The following is a 15,728-nucleotide window of genomic DNA, read 5'->3' as shown; positions in this document are numbered from 1 at the left end:
GATAGTTTATTAAATGTAAACATTTTCTTGATTTTCTTGAAAAAAAAAATGTTACATGTCCGGACCACTTATGAACTTATGATAAGATTGGGCTGTATGTGGCTCCCAAACTAAAATGCTTTAAAATAACACTTATGTCACTATTTATGTCATTATTTGAAATAAAATTAAGGGGGGAATACATTTCTTATAATGCTTTATATTTTATTATATTTTAGGACAGAATAACACATAAAACAACTTTAATACTTGTCAATAAATTTGGCATAATTATGTTTCCATACAAAGCCTCGCTGATATGGCTAAGGCCACATCAATAGTTATATACACTGCGTTACCCGCTGGCATGATGTGTCGCTATGAGAACTGTATGCCCTTCGGTGATGTTTGGTTAGAGGGTGCCGGCTGCCTGGCCCATGCAGGGATATTATGGGAGTGCCGTCAGTGTTAAAATAGTCTCTCCAATGAGAGCGCCCCACGTTTCTGGACGAACGCGGATGTGCGCCGTGCGGACCAACCACGGAGACGCAGGGCAGTCAGGGAGGGGACGACGAAAGCAAGCAGAAAGGTTTCGTTTGCGAAGTGTACACCGTCAGCTGTTTGACTTCTCCATTATCGGGTTACGCGGAGTTGTTTTAGCTTCATGTGAAGTTATTTTTTTTTAGTTCCTGGTTTTATTTATATTGGAGCTGTTGAACTGATTTTCTTTGTGGGGGGGAACCTTTTCGTGGCTAATTTCCACACGGAACACTGTCCTACCGGGACCGTAAATACACTGTCGTAGCAGTTTCTCCGCGCTGAGAGAAGAGGGAGAAAATGACGATGATGATTCAGTAGGTGATATCACATGTTCAATGACACGAAGCGGCACTTTCACTCGACGTGGACTCGGGGGGCTTTAAGTTTGCTGGTTCCGGCGTCGAAGCGTGAATACATCGGGAAATGGAGTCGTGTCGGCGGACGGGACTCAGCGGGGTCTTGTGCTCCCTGTCACTGCTGTGTGTCATCCTGGACATCCAGCTGGACGGTAAGACAGGACGGTCCCGGGGATAAACAAGCTTTTACGAGTCTCCTAGGAACACGACTGCAAATGTTTCCCGCTGGTTTATTCCGTCTAGCTGTAAAATAAAAGTTCTCCAAACTGTCAGTGAGTGTTAGCTTAACACAGGTTAGTTACGTTACGTCCGGACGTTAAATAAATAAATAAATACATAAAACTAAAAGTAAATGTTGTAAAATGTTGGTTCTCTGATTTAAAATAATTCAGAATGTAGAAGTTAAATGCAAGAGCTTTATAATGAATGTAAGAGTCATGCACATATATACAGTCAATGGTATGTGTGCACAGAGGCGTAGCCATGATTTTGCAGGCCGCCCCCCACCACCAGGACCCCAGAAAAAACATTTCTAATTCACCCGTATTTCAAGTCCTATAATGTTCACTAATATTACCATATTTAATCTATTGCATTAGAGGTTTGGGGTAACACACGCATCAGTTCCTTACATCCATTGTTTATGCTGGAGAAAAGAGAAACGAGCCATCAGGACATTTCACAGCGCCGCCTTCCGAGGTCACACAAATCCATCATTCATAAAATCACAACTACTTAAGCTTTGCGACATTGCGCAGCTTCAATCACCAACATTCACGTACAAAAGCTAGAAACGACATATGACCATACAACATACAGAAAGTGTTTCAGGAAAGATGGTACAACTTAAGGGAAAAATCAAACTCTACAAGTCGAAGGAAAAGGAAATGTTTGCTGTATCAGTTACTGAGGTTAAACTCTGGGACAGTCTGAATGTAGAGCTTAAACAAATAGGAGTCACTTCAAATACAAGAATAAATACTTTCGTTTCACAATGCAGGGAGGAGCCTAACATTCACCAGTCATGATTTTTTGTTTGTTTTTTGGAATTACATTACTGCTGTTGTTGTTGCTGTTACCATTACCTTAGTAGATGTCCACTTATTACTGTTTATTTGAGATGAAATCTTAAAAAAATATATTATTATATGAGGCATATTATTTAGTGGTATTCGTATGTTGCGATTTAGCACAAAATATGTCAAATAAAGTGAGAAACTGAACTGTTTTTGCTAATCTCTCAAACAGAATATCAAAACAAAGTCGTAATGCAGCACAAAAAGCCAGTGTTGATTTACGTCGCCTCACTGATTTTCTACGTTATACTGAATTACTAGAAATCTAAATTTCTGCAGCTGTTTGAATCAGGCATGTGAAAAAAAAAGGAATGATATATCTGCATGTGTGGCTCACCCTTCATAACTCGTGTGATGCCGGACTATATTTAAAGTGCAAAACCGTCCAGACTGATGAAAATGATGATTGAGCTGATGATGCTTGTCAGCGCTGTATTTCCAGCGAGGCTAAAGCCCCAGAGTTGTGTTACAGGTGTCTTAGGGGCTACCCATGTGGAGATCGAGCACCACTTGGAGATGGGCCGCAAGCTCCTGGCGGCCGGTCAGCTGGCTGAAGCCTTGTCCCACTACCACTCTGCTGTGGGTAAGGTTACACGCCGACACACATTTACGTACCGGCTGACATTTTCAGTCTGCGCGCTGTTAATTCCTTGTTTCGGCCAAATTTGCCGCAAAAATGTGTCTTTACGGGCAAACAAAGGTGTGTTTTTGTAAAGCAGGAATGCCAGAAATTTCCAATTTATCGCTGCTGATTTTTTTTTTCCCAGAGGGAGACTCTAAGAATTATCTGACCTACTACAAGAGAGCTGCAGTGTTCCTGGCCATGGGGAAATCCAAATCTGCTCTTCCAGATCTGACCAGGGCCATCCAGCTAAAGCCCGACTTCCTGGCTGTAAGTCCAACTCGTGCTCTGCTAACCCAGAGATTCCGTCTCCTGTCCTCTCCTACGTCTTCGCTTCATGTCATCCCACCTCATCGTGTTCTTGCGTTTCCAGGCCCGGTTACAGAGAGGGAACATCCTGTTGAAGCAGGGAAACACGCAAGAGGCGAAAGACGACTTTGAAGCGGTGGTAGGTGTAACGACACGGCGCCTCTGTTTTTTTGAGTGTTTGCCAGAATGACGTGTCTCATTAACGCTTGAAAATCTACCTGTCGTCTCAGCTGCAGCGCTCTCCAGACCACGAAGAAGCTCACGACCAGCTGATGAAGGCGAACGAGCTGGAGGAGCTGCAGGAGGACGCCCACGCTGCCTACCACCAAGGAGACTACAGCACCACCATCAACGTGTTGGAGAGAGTCATAGAGGTCGGCGTCTTTGCAACGTTGGGTGGAATGGGGCCCATTAAATGCATTGGTTATTTTCTCAAAGTGTCCATGTTTCTGCAGATCTCTCCCTGGGACCCTGAGTCACGGGAGCTCCGCGCAGAATGCTACATCCGGATGGGGGACCCGCAGAAAGCCATCCAGGACCTCACGCCGACGACGAGGCTACGCAACGACAACCGCGCCGCCTTCCTGAAGCTCAGCATGCTGCACTACAGCCTCGGGGAGCACCACGAGTCCCTCAAGTGAGCTTTGAATACCGGACGACAGGCAAACTACTCCGAGCCATGCAAATGAGGTCGCGTTTCCTTTTGCCGTGCTGTCGTTTCACCCCAGCTGTCCTTATCTTGTCGCGCAGTCACATCAGGGAGTGTCTGAAGCTCGACCAGGACGACAAAGAGTGTTTCACCCACTACAAGCAGGTGAAGAAGCTCAGCAAACAGCTCGACTCCGCAGAAGAGCTAATTCAGGAGGAGAGGTGAGTACACCGGTTTAGTTAATGAAGAGGAAAGCTCATGTTGAGTGCTGTGAAATATGCATAAACTATGTTGGGATCTGTAATAAATACATCTACTTGCACCTCTACCCACAGGTATCAGGAAGCCATTGAAAAGTATGAGTCGGCGATGAAGACGGAGCCTAATGTCCCGTTCTACACCAACCTGGCCAAAGAGAGGATCTGCTTCTGTCTTGTCAAGGTGAGAGAGCGTGAGAACGTCTTTAAGGTTCCGGCCCGGTGATGTCAAACTTTTAAATGAGCTGCTTCGGTCGCGATATTTCTCCTAAAACCTCCTTTGAACCTCCTTACAATCCCAGAACAAGTTGGCCACCGAGGCGATAGACGTGTGTTCAGAGGCCCACCAGAGAGACCCCCGCAACACCAACATCCTCCGAGACCGAGCAGAAGCCCACATCCTCAACCAGGACTACGAGAAAGGTAGCACACGCCTCAGTGACGGTTAATCCGCCTTCTTCTTACAGTCGTAAGCCCCGATTATAAGAGACCAGCTAACAGGAAGTAGAATAGTCATAAAGCAGGCCTTTGATTTTAAACAGTATATGTCGGATAAAAAAACAGTAAAAGTTAACCGAGCTACTTTAATAAAACAATATAAGTGTAGACTTTAGCTTCAGGCCACAGCCCTTCAAAATAAAATAAAATCAGACAATCAAATTACACGCACGTATTTCATGAAGTCTTTCGGTATCTGTCTTGGTGCAGCGGTGGAGGACTACCAGGAGGCCAGGGAGTTTGACGGCGACAGCAACGAAATCAGAGAAGGGCTGGAACGTGCACAGAAGCTGCTCAAAATCTCCCGTAAGAGGGACTACTACAAGATCCTCGGTGTCAACAGGTAGCCAGTCCGACCAGTTTTGTTAGGAGCATCGCTCACCTCTGCAAAGGTTTACGACTTCAATGCACATGCCGTGGTTTATCCTCAGGAGTGCCAACAAGCAGGAGATCATCAAGGCCTACAGAAAGCTGGCTCAGCAGTGGCACCCCGACAACTTCCAGTCCGAGGCCGAGAAGAAGGAAGCTGAAAAGAAGTTTATCGACATCGCGTCAGCTAAAGAAGTCCTCACCGACCCAGGTCAGGAGCTCGGATTGTTTCCTACGTAACAGGCCCTTGTTATTTTAGGAATTTAGTAGAAAGGTATTCAGCATGTAAAGATTGTGACGCACCGAGCCAGCGGTTGACAAAAAGAAAAGCAAATTGGCAACTTTTATACAACAACTTCTCCATTGGCTAATACATTATACTGCCACCTGCTGGTAGGAGGTTATGCAGGAGCAGAAAGTGTGTGTGTGTAGTCTTTGCATTGAGTTCAAGTACAGCACCTGTTGGACTGTACGAGGCCAAAGAAGTTAGAGCTTATGACTTGTACTGAAACCAGTCACCACCTGACTTCAGTACAGGTCATAAGCTCCACCCACTTCATGTTAGTGGATGGGACCAAACTAAAACACACATCAAATCATTCTTTAAAAGATGGTTTCTCTTATTTTAGGTAGTTAAGAAAGATTAAATGGCTCATATAACAAAGAGCAAGGCACAAACTCACAGTAACAGTACACAGTCACAGTACTCAGTAACAGTACACAGTCACAGTACTCAGTAACAGAAGCACAGTAAAAAGTATAAAGAGTATATAAAAAAAGTAAAAAAAAAAAAAAAAAGTATATAAAAAAAAAAACGGTGATGAAATAAGGTGCATAAAAATGCTGCACTGGATTATTGTCCTGACATTATTACTAAAAACAGACTCCAGACTGTTTGCAGTTCATCAGTCTTATGGCCTGAGGTATGAAGCAGTAACAGAGCCCAGCTGTTCTAGATCTCAGGCTGTAGCGCTAATAAAGATCAATAATAAGGATGATGCTGTATGTTCAAGTTTCCATTTTTCTAGATAAGTGTCGCTCGTAGTTCTTTGGCACAATGGAAATAGAACGTGACATCACGATGACTACCAGTTGCCATGCCAACCGCGCTGTGAAGCGGTCCCGTAGGACCACGAGAGCAGGGCAAAATAAATAAGCACGGTATTAAACAAACAAACACATGAGTGAGTCTGGCGGAAGTGTGGGTGGGGCATCGATAATGGGGGCTCCACGTGATCCACGTATCAGACTCGCTATCAGCTCCACGCCGGCCACGTGGCACCGCCCATGTCCCTGGAATTCCAGAGTCAGTTTGTCCAGCGAAGGAAGTGGACATGCCTTGTCCATATTTATGGACAGTGTGTGGTCCAGGTACAGGCCACGTGACAAGGCCGTTGACCTTCACTGCCACTGTGATGTCGGCTTAGTTCGTCCGCATCATCAGGTTCAATTTTAGTGTCTGATTGGAGTGAAATGGAGCTCATGATGTGTGTATTATAGAGTTTTTTCACAGTATTTTAAAAGGATGCTGCTCATTCACTTCAGCCTCCATCTGTTTAGCTCAGCTGAGGTTGGAAAGGAGATAACTGGCTGCCTTGAAATCCACTAGAAAGGCTTCAAATAAATGACAAATAAATGTTTCTCAAGGTTCGTGTGCCGACTGTAAAATAAATCTAACAAGCTGCTGATTCATGTTCTCATCACCCAAGTTAAACTGGTTAAAAAAGCCAGAAATCTCAGCGTAAATAATTTGTGTGAATGGACATTTCTGCTCAAACCTGTCAGCAGTTTTCAAAACTCGGAAATGACAGAAAATCCAAAGCAGGCCTTATGTTGATGACTGATTTAGCTTTTGTTTCCTCAAATCTTTTCCCCCAGAAATGAGACAGAAGTTTGACGCCGGCGACGATCCCCTGGACCCCGAAAACCAGCAGGGCGGCGGCGGCGGAGGAGGACAGCAGGGCTGGCCGTTCCACTTCAACCCCTTCGAGTCCGGCGGCAGCTTCCACTTCAAGTTCCAGTACAACTAGACCGCCGGCCCTCACGGACACACGGGGGCGGGGGCACTTTCACACGGGTGGGCCACTGGGAGGAAGAGCGGCGGCTGATCCGCGGAGACGTCTTCCTCAGAACTTGTGCTTCGTCTCGGACGCGGCTTCACTCGAACGTTCGATTTCTTTTTTTAAAAAATCTGGACTTCTTATTAGAAAAAAGCTAAGGACCTGACTTTGGCTGCTGGTGAATTAAGTTGAATATGAAGCGTCTCCTTTAAACATGGAGAGGTGGTGGTTATAAGCGGCCGACGTGGGATATTCGGGGAGGGTGGGTGTGTCTGCTCCTGTTTCTTTCTTCGTGCCATTCTATGAACATTTACTGACTCTTTTCAGTGCAGTAACTGTCGCTCGGGCGATGCATAGAAAGATGTTGTTTTCCCGCTTGCAGTATTCTTTAAACTGATCTCAGCTGAAGCGTCTCTACACTAGATGACTAGAAGATTTTTATATTTAACACCAGGAGATCCATTTCATTGTTAATGGTGAGACTCGAGCACTATTACGTGAAGCTTTGTGGGTGTAAAGGTTTAGAAATCCTATGGATCTTGGGTCGGTGTAGGTGCTCCGTGGTTTTCATTTGAACTAGCGCTGGTTTCTACAGTTATGATGAATGTGACAGTTCAACTGAATGCGACTAAATCTTAAAAAGTGTAGCAGCTAATGACTGAATCAAGGCTTGTTAACGTCCTCTCCTTCCCTTTCTGCTCATTTCAAAGCACATCTTTCAAAACTTGCACTTTTACTTTTTTTTTGTTTGTTTTCAAAAAAACCACTCCACATCTTCTCCACTCCTGAAGTTACTGACGATACTTTTCAGACACTTTACAAACAAAGTGTGTCTTCAGTGGCCGTCTGGGAACCTCATTTATAAAAAAAAAAAAAGAAGAAGCTCTTACAGGAAAAGTGTCAAACGTTGAGCTGAGCCTAAGCTTGAAGCCCTGAGGTCTGACCGTACGTACTTCATAAGCAGAATACTTGGATAATATTTATCCAATGAGTTGCACTGAGACACAACTTCCAAGTCGCGGATGCAGTTTTTTTTTGTAAATGAGGCTCCGATTTTGCGGCCGCGCGAGACACGCGTCCGATTTTCTTTGTTTTAGCGCGAGTTAAATTATTGCGTCGGGCGTGAGGACACGGTGACCGTGCTTCTAGACTGCTTCTAACGCGCCATCCATCCAACCAAAATGTGACAGGCTCCTCGTATTTAAGTGGGTTTTCCGGGTTTCTGTTGTTAGTGGCATCGATTTTTTTTTTTCCTGTTGCCAAACCGAATCGGCTGACGTGCTAAAGTGTATTAAAATGTTGAAACAGCCAAGTGTGCGTTCGTTTCTTAATGTTGCGCGAAGCAAAGCGACGCCGCTCACATCAAAGCTTCAAATAAAGTGATTTATTTTAAAACACGGTAACAAAGATGTTTTTTTGTAGACACCAGAACACACACACACACACACTTGTCATTCACACACTCGGGACAGTTTCCACACTCCCTGTATCGTTCAGCCGTCACTGCAAAACGGACTCTCCTTCAGTCTCGGAGGAAATGACTAAATCCAGAACACTGACGCTAGATGTTCTGCAGCAAAGCGGCTCGATTCAAAAAATCCTGAAAACCGAGACGCCCGCTCTTCTCTGGGCTCGGCCGCAGCCTCGACACCCGGCGCGACGGGAGTCACACACGTGAGCGCAGTCCAGAGACACGTCTTTTGTCAGTGGTTTGCTCCGAATCCTTGTGCGTCTTCTAGGCTGTCGGCCTCCACCTCGATGGACACCACGTGGTGGCCGGGGATCATGGCCAGACCCAGGACTCTGGGCTCACCCTGGGAGAACGTGTCTGAGGAAGGAAAGGCACCTTATTATTGGTCCATTGAAAAAAATAAATAAATAAATAAAAAGATGAGTCCATTAACTATTGGAGCAGAAAAAAGAACCATCTGTTGTAAATTGGAAGCTCAGCGAGCAGCTGGACTCTGTATTAAACAATTAATACAGAAACTAATTCAATTAATTGCAAATTATGAAAATAAACCCTTCCTCTTGAAAAAGGTTGCTCTATTTATTTTTAGACTTTTCACTTTAGACCCAGTTTTGAAAGAAGAAAGCACCGAAGGCTGCAAAAAAAACACACAGAGACTAAGACTTAAGACCTCATGCCCATGGCACTGACGTGGTCCCCAGCCTCCACCTACCCGTGGATTTGAGGAATTCCTGAGCCGAGCCCAGGATGACGTTGCAGTCCCGGTCGGTGCAGAGGAACAGCCCCACCAGAGTCCGTCCATCCGTCATGCGGATCCTCATGTTCTTGTTCAGGAGCCCCTCCAGCTTGTGCCTGGCCTGAGACGATGACGACACGTCAGACTGCTCCTGGGTGAGGGCACAGGGTAAGGAGACGGATCAATTACTCACATGGATTCTGAAATAAGTGCTCATTTCATTTATCAAGTAGCCACCAGAATAGATTTGATTCACAGTAAATCCATCATGCAGTTAAATTAAGGATTGGTGTAATCACTGCATATAATCCTAAGCCAAAGCCAGTAAACAATATATAACGGTATATAAAAATGTTTTTATGGTCTAATAAAAACGTCAATTTTATATAAAATAAATTTGATTTAAGTTGCAGCTCACTTTATTCCTAAATGCGTCCAAGAAACTGTACGCAGGTATATTTTTGGACATGCGGAATATGTAATTTTCAGTTTATGTTTACTTTCGTTTTTTGTTATTTGTGTTCATTATGTCCATTCGTGATTATTTTCTATGCATTTTACATGTCCGAAATAAACTAAAGTAAAAAATAAATAAGTAATAGTAATAAAATAAAATAAAAATAAACATTTTATAGCCGGGGTTGAGTAGCTACTGTCTTTGTGAAAACATTAAGCCAAAGTAACGTGTTAGCGTAACATTGTTAACAGTTTACAGCTTAGATGTACAAGCTAACTTAGCAGCCACCGGCTAACATCCAGCTACAACTGAAGCCAGGACATTGTTGAAATACGTTTGGAGCAAATCGCGTATTCTTTTGGCTAAGGTGTGTAAACAGACGCCAACAATTAAGTTATGTAAAATGCGTGGAAATACATACATGAGTCGAGGGACCATTTTCCTCAATCATTGCTGCCATAACCTTCTCTTCTTCGCCTACATTTGCTTACGGAGCAATTTAAATGACGGACCAGCTAAACCGGAAGTAGATGCAGTTTTTTTTCTTAAAGGGAACGAGCGCCAGGATGGATACTAGACTAGACTGTATTATTTAAAGTTAGGAATTAGATTAAAATTAAATCAACAATCACTTCGATATGTTACAATTAATATAAGAGGCAACACACACGCGGACGCAACACTGTTAAAAGTAAGTGTTTATTACTAAAGAAAGCTAATATTCGACATTGACTTTTGACATTTAGAATAATGTCATTGGTCTATTTGGCTAAAAACTGTTTCCCACATACCGCATTTTTTAGCATATACATTTTTATGAGACGTTTAAGGGGCAAAGCAATAACTGCAAAACTATTGAAAAAAAAAACTAACCTCCACAACCTGGACTGAGCTAGGCACTGTCTCCTTTTTGCTTTTCTAATAAAGCTAACAGGGTTGACTCCTGGTGCATTGCTGCTACATGTGCCCTCATTTGTAAGGGGGGTCATGTTATTGTTTTTTGAAACTTGTATCCTTTAAGAAACATATATATTCTTTTCTCCAATCTCCCTTTTCGTGCAGCAAGAAACATGACAAGAAATGACACAGATTATGAATTTGATGGAGTCCTTGTATGAGCACATAAAACATCAGAGAATGGTCCTGTGGTGTCTGGGTACAAAATGTTATTAGTGGAGGACTTTGGGTCCTGTGGGTTGAGGAGTGGGGCCTCTGTGGATCATCCCACAGATACTTGATCAGTTTGGGATCTAGTGAATTTGGAGGCCAGGTCAACACCTTGTGCTGCTCTTCATGTTTTCTGAGTTGTTCCTAAACTGCTTTTGTGTGTGTGTCTGTGTCAGGCTGCATCCTGCTTTGGATGGCTGCTGCCATCAAGGAGTGTCATCGCTATGGAGTCGAGGTGTCTGGTCTGGTCCAGGTGGGTGGTACATGTCTAAGTAACATCCACATGAATACCAGGTCCAGACGTTTCCCAGCAGAATGGTCAATGTTATCTGCTTCTCCTGTCGGTGGTTTTAATGTTGTGGCTGATTGATGTATCAGTCACTGAAAACTGTGCTTTTTGCATCTTCTTTTCTCAAGCATTTGTATCATGTTTTTTTTTGTTTTTTTTTGCCTGCACTCATACAGACTGTGCCCTGGAGGAGGACGTAATGGCACTAGGTGGACCTAGAAGCCTTGACATTTAACTTTAACAGCTGTGAGTGAGTAGCAAATGCTAGAATTTTATTTATTTTGCCTTCCAGTCAGTATACAAATACAAGGCCAGGAAGTGTTTGCGTCAAAAGCTTTGTGGCTCATAGCACAACACAAACACTTTTTCTTCTAAAAAAAAAAACAAATAATGAACAGAAAACAATTTCCCATTTGATTAATCTCATTAAACATTTAAGCACTCACACAGTTTAAACTCTTATCAAGCTACAACTTTGTTATGGCTAAAAAAAATCAGTGACATTTGGGAATGCAGTGGAAGGTGCGTCTCCTACAAAATACTGGAATTTACACGTATTGTGACATCGACTAACGACAAACCCCTCGAGACACTGGTCAAGTCACTAAGTGCATAAGACGCAAACTGGAACCAAATGGCCCAATTAAGACTAAACTGCGACAAGAACGTACTTATTACGCCGTCAGGTGACCCAGAACCGAGGCAACGAGAGCTCGTCCTAATTTAATCCCGCGCTAACTTCTTCTTCTTCTTCCCTGCGTGACTGTTATTTAAGCATCACCTGCTCTCTGGGTTGCCTCAGTTCACGCAGCTCGGCTCCGGGAGGAGCGCGGTGTCTTCCTCTGAGTGTCGCGCTGCATAAAATCTGGGTTAGCTGGAGCGCAGCACCCCCGGGGAGGCGCGTCTCCCTCTCATCCTGCCAAACGGACGCAGGGGGGTGGTCGCGGCGCAGTAGTGCAGTGTGTCAGGGCCTGCGGCGTGCGAGAGTCCTGGCTTGTTACGTAGCGAGGCGCATGCACAGTCACGGCTGCAAATACCTTCCACACACACACACACACACACACGGATGCAGAAGGTTTATAACCACACACGCACACACACTGAAGCCGTCTCACCAGCCGCTCTGTCTGGCAGTAGCGCACACCTCAGCGGCCAGGGGCTTAGTGGGGGGGCCTCCAGACACACACACACACACACACACACACACACACACACACACACTAAGAAGCGCAGACATCCCCTCTTCCTGTGCGTCTTGCATTGCAGCGTTTCCCTCTTTTGGCAGATGCAGCCGGTTGGATCAGACGCTAACAAATTCCTGTCCTCCCGTTCGCGGGCATAAACGGAGCCAGAGCAGCTCAGGCACCTGTTGCAGCGGGGAGGAGAGGAGCGCGCTCAGCGTGCGAGGCGCAACTGGAACGCCTGTTTGCACCGTGTCCCGTTATTGGTGTGGAAGCTGATGGAGTTACACCAAAAAAACACCGTACGGTTACGGGGTTACCGGCCTGGAGCGCCACGCTCTAATAACGTGGCCGGGCCGGGCTCAGCCACGCGCCCCCCGGCTCTCGGGCTTCTGTGCTGCGAATAGCGACATTAAGTTACGTCATTCGTCATCGCAGCGGAAGGTTCAGTTATTTCACTTCTGCTTTTAAACCGGAGGAAATGCCTGCTCACCTGCTCTAAGGTGATGCCTTAAAAAAACGGCGTCTTATAAACTTTTAAGCGAGTTTAGATTTCCAGTCGTGTTATTGTGATGCAGTGACTTCCAGTTATTGGAAGCTGACATATTACACACAGGCAAAAAAAAAAAAATGATGCTTTCCACAGCATTGTTACAGGCTGGGCTGCCGGCCATGAGCTCAGGATGTCATAAGTTCAGCCCCAGCTCCCGTACTGAAAAGCCATTTTAATTCATGTCCTATTTACGAATTTGCTTCCTTTATTTACAGTTTGGTTAGACCGGCAGCGGGCTGTCGAGATGGAGGGCTCCAAGATTTAGCTTCAGGGCGGCCGTCCAACCGAACCGCCGCCTGCTTGCGCTCGCTTTGTGTTGCGCTGACCCCTTAAAGCGTGCGCTCTCGTTGAACTTCGCGCAGTCGTTCATTTTTTAGCTCGGGCCCCTCGTTCAGCTGTGTCCAGTCATGTTATTGTGATGCTTATGACACATTCTTGCAGTCAATAGCTCAGGCCTGAAATGTGTTTAAAAAACATACATAAATTTCTTGTAAAAATCAGAAAAAACTGTGAGTAAATCAGGCAGATAACCCTCTGAGTTACTGTGCATGGTTGTAACATACACCAACCAGGCACATCATTATGACCACTTTTCTGTTATTGTGTAGGCCTCCCTTGTGTCTTCAAAACAGTTGTGACTCATCAGAGAATAGACAGGGAACCTTTTGGGGGCGTTCTGCGGTGTCTGGAAACAGAATGTCATTTAGGTCCTATGGGTTGAGGGGAGGGGCTTCTGAGGATCATCATTGCTATGGGGTGGAGGCGCCTGGTCTGGTCTAGGTGGGTGGTACATGTCTAAGTAACATCCACATGAATGAACGCCAGGTCCAAAGGTTTCGAAGCAGAACACTGAATTGTCCCAAGCTGCTCAATGTTATTCACATCTCCTGTCGGTGGTTTTAATGTTGTGGCTGATCGGGGTGTGTGTAAAATGGAATTGTACACTTTGTCATTTTGAGATGGAACTATTTGCTCTGAAGCTCTAAATTCAGCCGTACGGACAGTGGAGTAGCTCACAAGGCTGTTGGGTGTTAAAAATATGACTGAGGGAGTTTTTGTTGTCATGCTGGTGTGACGGTGTGGTGTCCGCATCCAGGACACCACAACTCATCCTTCTCTGGTGTCACATGCAGACGTTAAGTTTGAACTTTCTGGCCTCGGGGGAATTGAATATTTAATAACTGAAGGGCTCACTGTTATTTATTCTAGGGAATTAAAGACCAAATATATATATATTTTGCTCATTTCTGTCCGTCTGTCACTCATAGGTGATAGAAATGAAACCTTCGCTTCTCCTTTTTGTTTGAAATGCCCCCCCCCTGCTCTGAGAATGCAGATATTTTCCTTATTCCGGCGTCTGACCTCGACGCGAGGTTTGAATGTGAGCAGCAAAATCAAAATTCCTTTTGTCAAAAAAAACAAAAGTGCCCCCGGGGCGGACGCCGAGGGAGGGGGGGAGGCCGGCGGCGGGGGTCCGGGTCTAGGGATTCCCATGGCCTTACTGCCATCCAGTTGACACGGCCCCCTCCGCTGCTGCCGCTGCCGCTGCCGCTGCTGCTGCTCCCCAACAAGAGCCCAAATTTACAGTGAGAGCTCAGAAAACCTCCAGGGATGCCTTTGCACCTCTGCAGGGGGGGGAGAGAGCAGCCGCGAAGCTCCGAGTGGAGTTACAGGCGCTCCTCAGAGGTGGAAACGCAGTTCGCACACTGTGAATTGTTTCCAATCCCCACCACAAGTAGTTAATTTTTAAGCAATACAATCTGATGTAAGTCTGGGCATGGCTGCGGCAGATTTTCCCAACCCCCCTCTCTCTCTCTCTCTCTCACTCTCTCTCTCTCTCTCAATCCCTCCCCAGCACACACACACACACACACGCTCAACCCTGCTGCTGCTCCAAAATAATTTTTTTATACAACGGTGGGGGCTCCGGAGAATATAAGGTGGCCATATTTGATAGATTTGTGTCGGGGCTCTGCAATGCAGAAAGCGAGAGTTGTTGCTTGTGATCTTGCAAAGTGACAGTGACACCAGGCAAGTGTGCCGGATTCGTGACTGATCCGGACTTGGAGAAAAAGAGAAAGAGAGAGGGAAGGAAAAATAGAGAGGGAGGGAAAGAGGGGGAGAGAGAGAAGAGAGAGAGAGAGGGAAAAAAAGAGAGGGGGGGGGGCAGACAGAAAAGAAACAAACAAGTAACAATGTAACTTACATGCAGTCACACACCCCTTTTGCTTGTAACAATGTGTACGTTTTTAAGGAGGGAGGGGGCGCGCGGAGGGAGAAAGCGAGACGGAGAGAGATAGAGAAAGGAGGAGGGGGGTGCGTTCTGAAATAATATAGTCAGCCATTTTTTATGTAAGGGGATTTTTTTTTTCTTATTGGGGGGGTTGTTAAAAAATAAATATAAGAGGGCGGCCATCTTTGTTGCTCTGCCTAGTGTAAAATATGCCAAAACGCCCCCCACTTTTTTCTGTGCCGATTTGAATATTAAATAAATATCATATATTCGGGCGAAGAATCCGCTTCTTCTTCTCCTTCTTTTTTTTTTGGAACACAAGGACGGATCCAATGACAGGGATATAATGTCCTCTCCTCTCCGGTCCTGTGAGGAAGACGAGGGCATGGTGGTTAATTCCGAGGGAGGAGATTTTGATGAAGAAGACGACGACGGAGACCTAGACGAGAACGCAAGCGACATAAACTCGCCGGCGGCGCCTCGGGAAACTGCAACGGCAGCCGCGCCAGGTACGGTAAAAAGAAAAACTGGCGGACAAGTCGGGAGCGCGCGCACACACGAAATTAAAAAAAGCCCACTTTTTAAGTCGGAGGAGAGAGGCGAGAGGAATTAAAAAAAAAAAAAAAAAAAACACACAGCGGCTGTCTCCTCAGAAGTAGCCGCAGTTTGCGCTGTGCCTCGCATCACTTTGCGCCTCTCCGTGGTCCCGGACGCCACAGTGTCGACAGCCAGGACCCCGAGTGCGCGCACTTTAAAAAAAAAAAAAAAAAAGAAACAGAAATAACTGTTTCATTATTTCCAAAAGAGACATTTGCAACGGCACGGACCGCGCGCATGCCCTCCGCTCACTCCACCTCCGTGGATGCCGTGTAGGTGCCATGTTTGCAGCCGTCGAGAGAGGAGCTGGGGTGAGCCTCGAAAAACAG

General features: G+C 45.5%; 3 protein-coding genes across 5 annotated transcripts in view; 2 read left to right on the top strand and 1 right to left on the bottom strand.

Moving 5' to 3' along the window:
* Positions 1-521: 521 nt before the first annotated feature.
* Positions 522-6,739, top strand: dnajc3b (DnaJ (Hsp40) homolog, subfamily C, member 3b). The gene is made up of 12 exons (XM_047597675.1): positions 522-1,027; positions 2,424-2,534; positions 2,719-2,843; positions 2,947-3,021; positions 3,113-3,256; positions 3,338-3,519; positions 3,633-3,752; positions 3,867-3,972; positions 4,091-4,211; positions 4,497-4,629; positions 4,718-4,866; positions 6,534-6,739. The coding sequence occupies exons 1-12, from the start codon at positions 943-945 to the stop codon at positions 6,683-6,685; spliced, it is 1,503 nt and encodes a 500-aa protein (XP_047453631.1). The 5' UTR covers positions 522-942; the 3' UTR covers positions 6,686-6,739.
* Positions 6,740-6,841: 102 nt separating this feature from the next.
* Positions 6,842-9,949, bottom strand: naa38 (N-alpha-acetyltransferase 38, NatC auxiliary subunit). The gene is made up of 3 exons (XM_047597700.1): positions 9,801-9,949; positions 8,899-9,073; positions 6,842-8,543 (listed from the first exon to the last, which is right to left on the bottom strand). The coding sequence occupies exons 1-3, from the start codon at positions 9,837-9,839 to the stop codon at positions 8,419-8,421; spliced, it is 339 nt and encodes a 112-aa protein (XP_047453656.1). The 5' UTR covers positions 9,840-9,949; the 3' UTR covers positions 6,842-8,418.
* Positions 9,950-14,757: 4,808 nt separating this feature from the next.
* chd3 (chromodomain helicase DNA binding protein 3) overlaps positions 14,758-15,728 on the top strand; it is a 41,886-nt gene continuing 40,915 nt past the window's right edge. The window contains exon 1 of one of the 3 annotated variants that reach the window (XM_047597653.1): positions 14,758-15,311. In XM_047597653.1, coding sequence (XP_047453609.1) covers positions 15,149-15,311 — 163 coding nt within the window. In that variant the 5' untranslated portion in view covers positions 14,758-15,148. The remainder of the gene's footprint in view (positions 15,312-15,728) is intronic. The other 2 variants (XM_047597644.1, XM_047597662.1) reach the window with 2 other exon arrangements.

Source organism: Mugil cephalus, chromosome 1 (genome assembly GCF_022458985.1).
Source record: "Mugil cephalus isolate CIBA_MC_2020 chromosome 1, CIBA_Mcephalus_1.1, whole genome shotgun sequence".
Taxonomy (NCBI): domain Eukaryota; kingdom Metazoa; phylum Chordata; class Actinopteri; order Mugiliformes; family Mugilidae; genus Mugil; species Mugil cephalus.
This window is presented reverse-complemented; position numbering and strand designations above follow the sequence as displayed.

Excerpts from the sequence above, each read along its gene's own strand:
- dnajc3b (XM_047597675.1), top strand. The coding sequence starts at position 943 with ATGGAGTCGTGTCGGCGGACGGGACTCAGCGGGGTCTTGTGCTCCCTG. Across the intron at positions 3,973-4,090 it reads TCTGCTTCTGTCTTGTCAAG|AACAAGTTGGCCACCGAGGC; the intron begins GTGAGAGAGCGT and ends TTACAATCCCAG. Across the intron at positions 4,630-4,717 it reads AAGATCCTCGGTGTCAACAG|GAGTGCCAACAAGCAGGAGA; the intron begins GTAGCCAGTCCG and ends GTTTATCCTCAG.
- naa38 (XM_047597700.1), bottom strand. The coding sequence starts at position 9,839 with ATGGCAGCAATGATTGAGGAAAATGGTCCCTCGACTCAT. Across the intron at positions 9,074-9,800 it reads AAAATGGTCCCTCGACTCAT|GAGCAGTCTGACGTGTCGTC; the intron begins GTATGTATTTCC and ends GCCCTCACCCAG. Across the intron at positions 8,544-8,898 it reads GGAATTCCTCAAATCCACGG|ACACGTTCTCCCAGGGTGAG; the intron begins GTAGGTGGAGGC and ends TTCCTTCCTCAG.